Genomic DNA, 13,849 nt, shown 5'->3' on the forward strand with positions numbered 1-13,849 from the left:
GGACAGGAAGTGACGGAAGAGAACCCCATGTTGGAGTTGGCTGTACAAAAAAATGTATCTTGATTGCTAACTTGCTCAAACGAGAAATTCAACACCAACAAAAAATAATCAAACCCTTTAATAGAATAAAATATTGTAATGACACTTCGGAGTGTTCTGTATTGTGCTGTGTGCTCATGCGTTGGCATGAAAAGATGTTTTCCGGGATCGGGGGAGGAAAAAAGGGAACGGACAGGAAGTGACGGAAGAGAACCCCATGTTGGAGTTGGCTGTACATAAAAAAAAGGTAGTTTGGCGTGGGTTGCGGTCGTGACAGTAGCTGTGAGGAATTGTGGTGCTTTGTTGAATTCAATTTTAAAAAGGCTGGTGTTTGTGACAAGCGCATAGTATTACAATGTTATTTCAATATGGCATCTAAAGTTCTAAATAACAAGCTAACCCTAACCCTAAAATAATGCTGTGTGAGGATCATTTAAGACATTGGTTTTGATGCACGGGCTACCCCATTTGTCGCGATTTTGTAGCTGCTAATAAAGTTTTAGAGAAAAAACGACACTTTACTTCCTTGTTTTTGCACATGTCACAGAGTCATTGGCTGAAACAAGCTATGACGTCAGCCGTGCGTGGTCCTACCAAAGACTATCGTTCCTACTTTCTTGATTTATCGAAGCAGAGCAGACTCCTAACGATGGACATAAGCCAGAGGTTTTTTGTCAAAGTGGTGGTGTTTTTTCTGTCGTGGTCACACTATGAAGGAAAAGAGTCGGAGTTTAAAGATGTCACCTGCGGATCTCTAGTGAAGCTCCTAAACACCAGACACAACGTCCGCCTGCATTCCCACGATGTGAAATACGGCTCAGGTAAATCATCTATTTCGACCTACCAAACACTAATGCATGTAATAAATGAAGTAGATTATAATTACATGGCGTAATGTCTTGCGCCACTATAAAATGTATGTTATTTTCTATATTGTCACAGCAAATTACGAATATTTTGTTTGCTGTTCGGTTTTATATCAAAGTGAAGCAAGCTCAGTAACAGGAAGCGGCAGTCTTTTGTCTGTATTACAATAAAGCGATATTTGGGGTCATTTCAAAATAAAATTATAAAAAACTGTATAGCTCCTGTAACGGAGCAGGTTAAGATTGCCTCCAATGGTGTAGAAACGCAGTGGGAACAAAAGCACAAGAGGAGGAATGCAGAAGACACATTTATTGTCGTCGCTCGTCTCTCTACTTATTTCCAACAAGCTACCTAAACACACACACTTCCGGCCTTCAAAATAACAGCACATCCTGTGTGGGGGGGTACCAAAGTAAGGGCGTCACATAAATAGCCTACACTCCCATTATCTAATTTTCTTCTCATACAAAATAATGACGTGGTCAGTGAATTATGACCCTCCGAACCTTTATAATATTATTAGTCTGATTTCAAAGAGACATTAAAGAGATGCTTGGTTTAGAATAATACGAATACATCAGAAATTAATTGTTCATATACAGGTGACACCTGAAGCAAATATTCCATGGTGAAGTACTCAACATCAGTGAAGTACTGCTAGCTTACAAGCTACCAGTGATAGCACCACTATCGGAAAGCTGTGTTTATGTTGAAAAACTTAGACACACAACTAGTGTTTTGAAGATAAGCCATAAGTATTGATAGTGAGAGCAAGATTAAGTGACATTTAAAAAAAGTAAATAGACACTTGTAACTCGCCTGTGGGACAAAAATGAGCTAGCTAGCTAGCTGCCGCCAGCCAGGCAAAATATGTAAACACTTGTTTTCCAACTAAGTGTGGTCAATATGTGTGTAAAATGTTAAACTGTATATAGCCATTCATACATTATATTACTTAAAATGGTTTTTAAGTTAAAAAAAAAAACAACAAAATTTTAATGTGTGACTTTTATTTTGCCATGTCGGTGTACCACAATCAATTACCATCAAAAATGGAAACCCTGAGACCATCGCAGGGTCTGGTCCTGCAAGGTTAATTCACATCTCGTGTAAAAATCCTCAGAAATGTGCACATGTGACTGAATTTACATATGATTCAAGTGAGCTGCGAGAAACTACAATCAGCCATTAATGTTATTATTATTTTATTATTATTATTATTATCAGTGGGTAGCCGGCTGACATTTTTAGATTTTCTGTGCTCCTAGGACCTCGACAGTGCATTGAACCCTTCCCAGAGCATCCATCATGCAAGCCATATTGTCTTCTACTGTAGCTTAATGGTTAATACATTAACCTGAAGAAATGTGTATTTTGTGTGTGTGTAGGGAGCGGCCAACAGTCTGTAACTGGAGTGGAAAGCGCAGATGACGGCAACAGCTATTGGCAGATACGAGGAAAGCCCGATCACCCATGCCAGCGCGGGACGGCGATTAAATGTGGTCAAGCTATACGTTTCACACACATGAAGACTGGTCGTAATCTTCATACGCATCACTTCACCTCACCCTTGTCTAATAATCAGGTTTGTATATTAATGTCTAATAATACAACAATCCCTCATTTCATGGTTAATTGGCTCCAGACCCAATAAGGCAATAAGGGAAGTTTTGCAAAGTAGGATTCCTTATTTATAAATTGATTTTTTTTTATTGGATCACAGAAAACCTGTACACCATTTTATGAAATATGATTTTTAACATTATTAGATTTCTCTAGATATGAAATAACTCTCTTGTGGTCATCTTTACATCTTATTACCAATATGGTACACTACAATACTACATAAATTGTCATGACATAGCCAAGTAAAATACTGCATGGTGCTCAGTATACTACATACAGTATACTACACAACTTATAAACTTGAATAAATGATACAAGGGATGTCCGATATATGCAAATAAGTATTAATATAAACTGTATATATTGGCATAAAAATTAGATTTTGCATCATTTTATTTTAATAATATTGGCGCTCAAGCAATGACGTGCTCCACAGAGATGGAGTTATTTCCAAATTTCTGCTTTTTATTTTGCTGTTTTTGATATTTAGAGATGCTGTACAGTTGATGCGTCTGTTCTATCTACAGGAGGTCAGTGCATTTGGGGAGAATGGCGAGGGCGATGACCTGGACGTTTGGACAGTGCAGTGCGACGGCATCCTTTGGGAACGCAATGATGCTGTGCGCTTCAAACATATCGGCACCAACGTTTTCCTGAGTGTGACGGGAGAGCAGTACGGCCACCCCATCCGCGGCCAACGGGAAGTACATGGTATGACCTCACCCAACCAGCATAACTGGTGGAGAGTCATGGAAGGCGTCTTCATCCAGCCGAGCCAGGACCCACTGCGTCACGATGAACTCTGAACTAGTCCGTGTGATGGGAATCCAGCAAAGAAAATCCTGCTTTGACAACGTCACTGTGTGTCTAATAAAGTGGAACCTCGGTCGTCCTTAATGTGTTCCAAAAGGGCCAATTTTTTTCCATGGTTAATCATGGAAATACATTTCCATTAGTTCATTCCAGACGTCCAAAAATATGAACCAAAAAAACATTTTACAGTGAATAATTCTAGTTTCACATCCAGGAAACAATGCAAATGCGGACTGAAATGAGTGAACAGGGTGTAGATTGAAGAGCCACACGGACACTGTTTCACTCTAGTCCGTTACAAAGTCGAAACTGGACGGTTAGCGCTCTATATTTGCTCTCTTGAACTTTATTGTACAATTATTTTTACACACACTGGCCTGCCTCATTTTCTGCTATGTTGCTTTTTTTTTTGCTTTTTTTCGATTCACAAAAAAGGATTTGCTAGCCGGAATCTGTTGATAGTGTCCCATCTGTTGATAGTGTCCCACCTCGAAGCTTTCTTCAGAATCACCAATATGGGGATGCGTTGTTTAACCCTACAACAACCGAGATAGTATTTCAAAACCAAGGACATTTATTTTTTTTCATCTGTAGTTTACGGAAGTGTGGTGTGGAAGAACATGACAAACCTGCTCGCACCCCCGACCATCATACACCAGCGGAACCAATGAAGAGTCTGCTCGTCCGGTTCCCTTTTCTATGTCATGAACTTGGAATATATTGAGGTTGTGAATGTTCCTCACTTCTTTATTTATTAGTGAAATAAAACGTCAATTTTTCATGTACTTCATTTTCAACCGCTCACCTCTTGTTGACACTCCAGAAGCCGCTGTAGATATTGTTGTTATATTGTGTGTAGAGGTTGAGTTACCAATCATTATAAAAGTTTTTTTTTGAGGGGAGTCGGGGATATTTGTAATAAATACACTTAAAAAAAATAAATATTTGTTTATGATTTATTGTATTAATTTGTTTGTTGTTCAACACACACATATATATATAGTATTACAAATATACAACATAAGGTGGCAAGAAACATTTCAATATTCAACAAAGCAAAAATTGTTCTCAATCAGAAATCACTTATTGTGTGGAAATATGGGCTAATAACTATAAAAGCAATCTTCACTCGCTAAATGTACTGCAAAAAAGGCCAGTAAGGATAATTCATAATGCCGCCTACAGAGAACATACTAACTCCTTATTTCTAAAATCACAAATACTTATTAAAACTATAGTTCATCTTCAAACAGCTAAAATAATGCATAAGGCTAATATATATATATAATAATATATTATATATATATATTATTGACAGTTACTATGGTACCCATTATGTCATTATATGGTCATATCATTTTTTATTCATTCATTCATTTTCTACTGCTTATCCTCACGAGGGTCGCGGGTGTGATGGAGCCTATCCCAGCTGTCTTCTGGCGAGAGGCGGGGTACACCCTGGACTGGTGGCCAGCCAATCACAGGGCACTTACTATATATTTTATTTAAGATGAATTAATCATTCTATTTTTAGATAAATATTCTATTTATGCTTATCCACACTTGTGCCCAGAGTGTCATACCAGCTAGAACCGCCGCTGGATACTGTCTGGACTCTATGCTATGTAAATCAGGGGTCTCAAACACGCGGCCCGCGGGCCAAATGTGGCCCGCAGGACACTAGTTTGACTAGCCCCCGCCTTGATATGAAAGTTTAATGTTTGATATGGATGCTGTATGGTATCATGTACCCAGAAAAAATTATTACGTTTGATTAATGTTCATGTTAAAGGTTAAATAACTGTTAATAGTTATCCTCCCTATCCGTGTGGAAGTGGTAAGTTTTTGGCTATTTAAGTTGAAAGGAAATAACTTGAAGGCTACCGTTTAGGTCGCTAGCTTTCTCGTTTGCGAGTTAGCATGTGTCTCAAGACCCTGCAGTTGCGCAATATGTTGTAAATAAAAAGAGTATCAATGTGACTATAGTCGTGTTTTGTCATGTCTACAGGGCTCTAATAATGCTTTGTTCATTTTAATCTGAAAAAAAATAATTTGTCTACCCACCAACTATATGTGGTTTCTTAAGTTTTTATTATTATTATTATATTTATTTATTACTGATTGATTGATTTTCTTTATTCTTGAGTTTGAGACCCCTGATGTAGATGCTGTGAAAGAAGGTTTGATGATGTCATGACGTGTACGGGGGGGCGGGGCTTACAACAGGTTTGCAGCACAGGTGCCCGTCGCGGTCTTGTGATATCGGGACAAACATGGGTAAAATTGAAGCGTTTGACATCAGGTTTGACAAAAGTAAAGAAGTATTTATTCCCGGCGAAACTATCTCGGGAACCGTGACGGTCACAGTGGGGCAGAAGATACCATGTAAAGGTAAGAAAAGAGAGCTAAAAGCTTTTATTCAGTTTTGTGTTGAAAGTGGCGTCGTCGAACCAGGAAGTGAAAATTCAACACAACCTGTGTTTGCTGTAATTCACTTAACAGTCGGTTTAATATGAATTTTTTTTTGCTTTTGCGGTGTTTATTTAGAATTATTATTACATTTCCACTCCTTTACCGTAGGTTTATCATCAAATTCTGCCCCCCTCTCTTGAAGGGCCACACACTCACAAACAAACACTAGTTGAACAGGTAAAAAAATACTTCCTGTTTCTGTTCTATATCTTCTTTCTACTGATTTAATATCTAAAATTATGTTGTATAAAATATGTCTAATCTAATCTTATCATCCATGTGTTAAATTTTTAATTTTTCTTTTTTGAAAAGAAAAGAAAAAAATAGTATTTCACTTTCAATTCAAGCAACCACTCATTATTTGTGGATTAAATATAAGTATTCTTGTTACTCTTGTTACTGACTGTTTGTGTGACATACAGCTCTTTTTTCCATTGAGACCATAATGTTGCCGCCATATTTGAAACGTACATCGCTGCTTTATTTTAAGAGTGGGGGTATTGTATGAGGAAGTTTATTTGTGCTGTTGAACGTAATCATTGTGGAACGGTAATTAAATAAATAACATGTTATTGATATGAATCATCGCTCAATCACTCCATACCTCACTCTAGTCAACAAAGTCTTGAAGCTCTGTGTCATATGTCCTTTTACGTATGACAGTGAGACGGAATACAGTACAGTGGAACATTGGTTAGCGTCATGAATTCTTTCCAGAAGGTCCAACTCTCACAATCCGTTTCCCCCTTAGAAATAATGTAAATCCAACAAATCCATTCCAGGAAGCCAAAAATGTGTTGGAGCCTATCCCAGCTGTCTTCAGGCGAGAGGCGGGGTACACCCTGGACTGGTCACCAGCCAATCACAGGGCACATATAGACAAACAACCATTCACACTCACATTCATACCTATGGACAATTTGGAGTCGCTAATTAACCTAGCATGTTTTTGGAATGTGGGAGGAAACCGGAGTAAACCCGGAGAAACCCACGCATGCACGGGGAGAAAATGCAAACTCTACACAGAGATGGCCGAGGGTGGAATTGAACCCTGGTCTCCTAGTTGTAAGGTCACGTTTTGAGTGTATTTTCTTGAATTTCTGAGCACACTTACTGTAAATGCAGCAAATTATACTTCAGCATTAAGAGTTACAAAGTGGGCAATACGAGTATCCACTTGTTATTGTTTGTCTTTCTATTCATTTAGACTACCCGTATACGAATAATAAAAATGTTGATCACAGTTTTGCTAAGTCAAAGCTGATGTGTGCGTTTGGGGTAGGTATCAAAGCGCCACGAGGGCGCCCAGCAAGAGCTGGTTTTTCTGGTTCTTGCCTGGCTCGAAAAGCAACTTGTGCCAAATGGTACATCTTGCATAATGATATGTGGGTCACTCACATTAGTTATTGTTTGTTGTACACGAGCAGCCCGAGCAGAGCTTACGTTATGTACATTACGTCATGGAACGTTATTTTTGCACTGTTCACCACAATGTCCGTCACTGTGTATTGTTATTAAAAGTCAATGTTTTTCACATATTCTTTTTAGTATTCAATTGCTTTGTTACACATAAGAAATATAAACATTATTAATCTTGAACTTAGGACAACTAGAAGAACTGGACTTTTATTCTGTCTTTTCCTTTCATACACATATATATTATGTATATATGTTGTGTTTTCCCCATGCATACTATCACATGGTTGTTATTTTGGAGAGCAGTAGGTTTGGTTTGGGTTTGTCATTACTTTATAGTGGTGTTCCAGAACAAGTAAATATAGTCTTACATTACATGTATTCTTTATTTGAATAGTAAACACAAGTGTCCAAGTCAACATTCTCTCAAAGCTCTCGAATGAAAACTTCCTTGTGGTTTGGATGGCGTTGGTTGTTTGAGTGGACTCAAGGTTGTGTTTTGCCTCCGTGGTCTTTGGATGTGCGATGGCGTTGGTTGTGTTGAACTTCCCGGTTCTGTGCCACTTGTCTGCCACATCTTTTTCGGACTTAGATGTCCTCTCCTCCCCATTACTGTTGTTGTGACCATGTCGGGTCTGCATGCTGGATCCAATACTGCTGGATAGAAGTGCTGCAAGTGCTGGAGCAGGACCGCAGCTGGTACCCTCCATTTCATTATCAGGCAGCTTCATGCCGCTGGGTCGTCCGGGCTCCAAGACGTGTTTCTCCAAGATGGGGTCTACATAATCCACACTACTTTGACATATTCTTTAGAAAACGATTGAGTGCAGATGTTTTTTTGCTTTGCAGCGGTTAAGGTGAACTGTCATGGCTTCTGTGGCCTCACCAATAAAGTCAATGACACATCGTGGACAGTTGAAGAACAGTACTTCAACAACACAATCTCTGTTGCAGACAAAGGTAACTTTCTGTTCTTTAACTTTTACGTTCACTGTTATGTTTTTATGAAAACATCTACTTTTACAACCCCATCATTGACAGGATGATTATGCTTGTTTATTATGATTATGTTTATTTTTCTGACCTAACTGTCCTCCACAGGAACACTGAAACAAGGAAATCATACCTTTGCCTTCCAGTTTCGCATTCCAGGTATTCCAAGTATTTAGATAGACACAGTAGTACCTGAGGGATATTCATGAAACCTACGTATTGTGGCTTTTGCCTACAATGCAATCATTGTATCCCACTGGGGAAACCCACTCAATCACCTCTTTGTATGGGAGCGACTAGATTGATTTCAAGCATTAACTCATTAACTCAAGCCAAAATGTCTAAACATCTATTCCACAACATTTGTTTACAAATACAACACCATGAACTACAATTATACAATTTTCACATCAATTTTCGCAATTGAATTGTGTGCATTGTTAAAACGATTTCAATGGGAGAGATCCATGCTATCCATGCTCCATTATAAAAGGCACGTTTTTTCAGCTTAAAAGTGCATCAAATATGATTTCTTCTTTTTGCATTTTGAAGCTCTGTTTACAACCCCATTATCATCCAACAGTGTAAATTTTACAATGTTATTTTTCTGTATATCTGAATGTTTATATACTGATATTGTGAATTATACAGTAATAAAAAAAAATCAGTATACTTTTCCAACTTTCAGGCACTGCTCCAACATCTTTTGAGGGCAACTATGGTCGGATTGGGTACAGAGTGAGAGCTTTCATTGACACGCCACGCTTTACCAAAGATTACAGCACAGAGAAAGCTTTCTACCTGCTGGACCCCCTCAACCTGAACAAAATTCCAGATATATGGGTGAGGCATTAAGTATATTTTTCATTGTTTTCCATTTTACTGGAGATGTACGCATTTGGACAAGACACTTCAACCACTTCACCCTTGCCTTCACTCTCCGTGTGCACTAGTGTTTAAATCAGGGGTCTCAAACACGCAGCCCGCGGGCCAAATGTGGCCCGCAGGACACTAGTTTGAGGCCCCCGCCTTTGCGTTTGATATGGATGCTGTATGGTATCATGTACCCAGAAAAAATTATTACGTTTCATCAATGTTCATGTTAAAGGTTAAATAACTGTTAATAGTTATCCTCCCTATCCGTGTGGAAGTGGTAAATTTTTGGCTATTTAAATTTAAAGGAAATAACTTGAAGGGTACCGTTTAGGTCGCTAGCTCTCTAGTTTGCGAGTTAGCATGCGTCTCAAGACCCCGCAATTGCGCAATATGTTGTAAATAAAAAGAGTATAAATGTGACTATAGTCGTGTTTTGTCATGTCTACAGGGCTCTAATAATGCTTTGTTCATTTTAATCTGAAAAAAATAATTTGTCTACCCACCAACTATATGTGGTTTCTTAACTTTTTATTATTTGCCGTTTTATTACCTGTAATAAATGTACCTTTTATGTTTAGTATGGTCGGTATTTAATGGTTTTATATAACCAGCGTCTCCTATCCATTTCTCCGCAGGGAGCCTGCTTATCTTCAGTGACCCAGGAGTTCACCTACATGCTATTAAAAACCGGCACGGTGTTCCTGAAAGCCCAAACTGAAATGAAGGGTTATATACCTGGGCAGATTATTCACCTGTCTGCCACCGTCCAGAACAGGTCTGACAAGAGTACAGGCAACATCAATGCTAGCCTAATGCAGGTAAAATTTCACCTAAGTATAGTTATTTTTCCTTCACTGTAAAACATAATTAATCATCCATGCAGCAATTATCAAATGGGAAGCTCTTACCCACGTGCTTAATTAAATCAAGAAGAAAGTAAAGGTACTACAGTATTGTGGTACATACTGTATGTATTTCATACAGTAAACATATGGGGATACCTGGTGAGATACTATATAGTCCGTGGCCAAGTATGCATTGATTCATCTTTGTCACTTTTTTCAGAGGGTGACCTATGAGACAAAGAGACCCATCCATGATGAGAGGACCATAGCCGAGGTGGAGGGTGGTCGAGTTAAGGCTGGCAGGGAGATGGAGTGGAAGGAGCAGATCATTGTTCCGCCTCTTCCTCAATCCTCCCTTGGGGGCTGTGATCTGATAAAGATAAATTACTATGTTAAAGTAAGAAAAATCATCATTACACGTACCAATACAAGTATCGGTATACGTGTATATTGGTACAAGTAGAGTCTGCATCGCTGCAGTACCGCACCAATCCGCATGTCGATCTTGCATTCCATCCTTCCCTCACTCAAGAGAAGTGCATACCAATTTTTTCGTTTTTAGTTGTGCAAACTGTACACTGATCCTGAAATTCCAAAAACGTATTTCCAGAAGTGTGTGGGGTGTACTCACTTATGTGAGATTGTTTGATTTAAAGTGGAGTCACATAATCTTTGGCGTGAACTGGCTCCAATTGGCACCAATTGGCACCAGCCCAGTAGACTCCTAGCATCATTGGCGCAACTTGGCTCACGCCATTATATTCCAGTGGATTCCAATAGGCGGATTGTCTGCCACATTTGGTTCCACTTGGTGGACACTTGGTGACGACTGCTTGATGCAAGTGGCGCGACGTAGATTTTAAACGTTTTGAAATGTTCTTGCCGCCGTTACGGGCCACCACGAGCCAGTTGGGAGGCAGTTTGAGCCACTGCACGCCACTAGGCACCAGCCCAGTGGACTCTTAGCATAAGTAATACGGCATGAAGAATATCAAACGATGCAATGTTTTAGAGGTTTTTTTTTTTTTAAAGGGCTTCATAGTCAAAATAGTGGTATCCCAATGATGTGCATTGTAAACTAGCTCATATTAACTCGTTTTCTCGTGTTATAATGCACAGAAAAGGGAAATAAATATGTGTTCATGTTTCACATAAGGATTGTGAATAATGGGTCGGTACTCCCTTACATAACAGGAAGCTTCTTTATAGCACAAATTGATATAACCCAAGACAAAGCAATGTGATCAAATGAAATTCCATCTGAAATTTAGGTGTCTTTAGTCATGAGTTCATTCAATATGAGCAATAGGATAGTTTCTCTAATAGTTTTTGAAAAAGGCTTGATAGCAAATTAGCATATGGACAACATCAACTCTGGCCATCGAGATTTTTATGTGTGTTATCTTTGTGTTGCCAGGTCAGCCTGAAGTCTCCGAATGTCCTGTTGACGTTACCCCTGTACATCGGGAATGTCTCCCTGGACAAAAACGTCAGTTCAGCTCCTGCCACTCCTCCAGCATTACCTCCTCGTCCCGCCCCTCGTCCTGCTCCTCGAGCGAGATTACATTCTCCCACCGCTCCCCCGGCCGAAGCCAATCAGAGAGCCGAGGGTGGTAAACCTATCAATGGCAGCTTGATGGATCGGCATCCTCAACTTGTGTCAACCAGTCGATTCAGTTATACTCTTGGCCAGTCTTTGTCCGACAGCCGTCACAACCAGCCTGGCGCAAATCGGGAAATTACCATCGCTTCCTCAGCGACTTTGACTCCTCTTCCCAATATGAACAGTGCTAGCCCAATGATAAGCCCACAAACCATGCCTCCAGACTACAGGAGCTCAGAATACCCACAAGGTTAGTTGGAATGTCTTATTGTATGAATGTAATGTGTCCGTCTAGGCTGCGCTTGCTTGTATGTTTAATACGGGCGTCATAAGACACCCAACTCCCAAGATGGGTTCACAAGAACTAGACAAAATGTCAACTTTTTTTATACAATGTGAGAATGTGACTGCACAAACAAACATGTTTTTTATTGAACTGAGTCACAAAACCAATAGAGGTGTATTTTTAAATGTTTTTGTGCTATGAATTGATGCAAAATAGTATTATCAGCATTTTTAAGACCAAACAAACCACTCTATAGTGCAGGGGTCTCAAACTCAATTTACCTGGGGGCCACTCAAAACCAAAAAACGCATTTATTAAAAACAGAAAAATATACAAACTTTTTCAGTGTTTTGGTTCCGATTTTCTACAATAAAAGCTCTGATAAAACATTCCACTGTTCTCAAATATCTTAATTTTTATTTTTCTGCACAAAATAAGATGAAAAATAAATAAACAAATCAAGAATAAAGAAAATCAATCAGTAATAAATAAATATAATAATAATAATAATAATAAAACGGCAAATAATAAAAACTTAAGAAACCACATATAGTTGGTGGGTAGACAAATTATTTTTTTCAGATCAAAATTAAAGCATTATTAGAGCCCTGTAGACATGACAAAACACGACTATAGTCACATTCATACTCTTTTTATTTACAACATATTGCGCAACTGCAGGGTCTTGAGACACATGCTAACTCGCAAACTAGAGAGCTAGCGACCTAAACGGTAGCCTTCAAGTTATTTCCTTTCAACTTAAATAGCCCAAAACTTACCACTTCCACACGGAGGGGGAGGATAACTATTAACAGTTATTTAACCTTTAACATGAACAGGAACTTTCAAACTTGCGCGGGCCGCACTAACATTAAACTTTCATATCAAGGCGGGGGCCTCAAACTAGTGTCCTGCGGGCCACATTTGGCCCGCGGGCCGCGTGTTTGAGACCCCTGCTATAGTGGAAAAGAGGGAACATTTGCAAGACCAACAAGGTTTTTCACTAATTAACACCCAATGTTGTGATTTCCATTTCAGAGGCTCCTCCTTCGTATGATGAGAGCATGAACACCTAAGATGGCTGGAGGAGCAGCAGGACAGAGCAGCCTGCACGTGTTGGAGTAAAACTTTTTATCTTCTATAGAGAAATAGTGTTTTAAATGTAGTTCATTTGAATATTGTACTTTGGTGTTATTTTTTTCCCTGGTGTGGATATTTTAAATTTGAATGGGAATCAGCCCACATTTAATTTATTTCTAAGTAGAATATTAAAAGCGAGATGCCTTTTAATCCATTCAATATATTGTATTGTTATTCCACCAGTTACTTTTGTTATTAAAATGTCGATTCGTAGAATGTTTTGGAGAAACACACATTCAATTATAACTGCAATAAATCAATAATTTTTTTCATTCTTTATTGACTGATACCTTTTGAGAAAAGTTGTCATTTTTGCTGATTATTTCTACTTTTTTGTGTCTCCAAGAAAGTTAAATTCACCAAGAACATAATTAAGCTATCGAGTAAGACCCTGGATACAAAATACTGTCTTGGTAGAGCAAAATATTGGCCCACTGGTAAATAATGACTGATACTCATCCATCCAGACATTTTCTTTACTTGCTTGTGGCATGCTTATTATTTGGAATGTGGGAGAAGGTCCTCGCCAGTTATTTATTTCAAATAACTGGAACTTCATGTCTATTTTGTCACAGTTATTTATAAGTTGTTTGTTGTGTTCATGGTGTAAAAGCTGCTTTTACGAAGTGTATGTTTGTGGCCGGATGATGGGCAAAAGTGCAGACGAATCAAAAGAATTGTCGTTCTGATCCCATTTTTTTTGCAGCCTGAATCGTGGGATTAAATAGACATAAAATAATTGCGCCTCATTTTTCTGTTTATAAGCCGTTTTTAGGAGAGTTTTTATGGATGTCAAATTCATCCATGTGTTGCTGCAGAATTATTTGCATTTGTGTTGTTGTTGAATTGATGAATCCTCCACGCGTATATAAG

At 38.7% G+C, this 13,849-nt stretch overlaps 2 protein-coding genes across 2 annotated transcripts; both read left to right on the forward strand.

The window, feature by feature from the left end:
• The first annotated feature begins 562 nt into the window (after positions 1-562).
• On the forward strand, positions 563-4,268 carry sdf2l1 (stromal cell-derived factor 2-like 1). The gene is made up of 3 exons (XM_058071613.2): positions 563-860; positions 2,295-2,491; positions 3,060-4,268. Exons 1-3 carry the CDS (start codon positions 578-580, stop codon positions 3,336-3,338), a joined length of 759 nt encoding a protein of 252 aa, XP_057927596.2. The 5' UTR covers positions 563-577; the 3' UTR covers positions 3,339-4,268.
• Positions 4,269-5,547: 1,279 nt separating this feature from the next.
• arrdc1a (arrestin domain containing 1a) lies at positions 5,548-13,836 on the forward strand. The gene is made up of 8 exons (XM_058070524.2): positions 5,548-5,736; positions 8,083-8,193; positions 8,335-8,385; positions 8,915-9,069; positions 9,738-9,920; positions 10,168-10,344; positions 11,365-11,800; positions 12,875-13,836. Exons 1-8 carry the CDS (start codon positions 5,619-5,621, stop codon positions 12,910-12,912), a joined length of 1,269 nt encoding a protein of 422 aa, XP_057926507.2. The 5' UTR covers positions 5,548-5,618; the 3' UTR covers positions 12,913-13,836.
• The last annotated feature ends 13 nt before the right edge of the window (positions 13,837-13,849 follow it).

The sequence above is a fragment of the Doryrhamphus excisus genome, linkage group LG3, assembly GCF_037039965.1.
Source record: "Doryrhamphus excisus strain RoL-2023G ecotype Guam linkage group LG3, RoL_Dexc_Guam_v1.1, whole genome shotgun sequence".
Classification (NCBI taxonomy): Eukaryota; Metazoa; Chordata; class Actinopteri; order Syngnathiformes; family Syngnathidae; genus Doryrhamphus; species Doryrhamphus excisus.

Excerpts from the sequence above, each read along its gene's own strand:
- sdf2l1 (XM_058071613.2), top strand. The coding sequence starts at position 578 with ATGTCACAGAGTCATTGGCTGAAACAAGCTATGACGTCAGCCGTGCGT. Across the intron at positions 861-2,294 it reads CGATGTGAAATACGGCTCAG|GGAGCGGCCAACAGTCTGTA; the intron begins GTAAATCATCTA and ends GTGTGTGTGTAG. Across the intron at positions 2,492-3,059 it reads CACCCTTGTCTAATAATCAG|GAGGTCAGTGCATTTGGGGA; the intron begins GTTTGTATATTA and ends TTCTATCTACAG.
- arrdc1a (XM_058070524.2), top strand. The coding sequence starts at position 5,619 with ATGGGTAAAATTGAAGCGTTTGACATCAGGTTTGACAAAAGTAAAGAA. Across the intron at positions 8,386-8,914 it reads CTTCCAGTTTCGCATTCCAG|GCACTGCTCCAACATCTTTT; the intron begins GTATTCCAAGTA and ends TCCAACTTTCAG. Across the intron at positions 11,801-12,874 it reads GAGCTCAGAATACCCACAAG|AGGCTCCTCCTTCGTATGAT; the intron begins GTTAGTTGGAAT and ends TTTCCATTTCAG.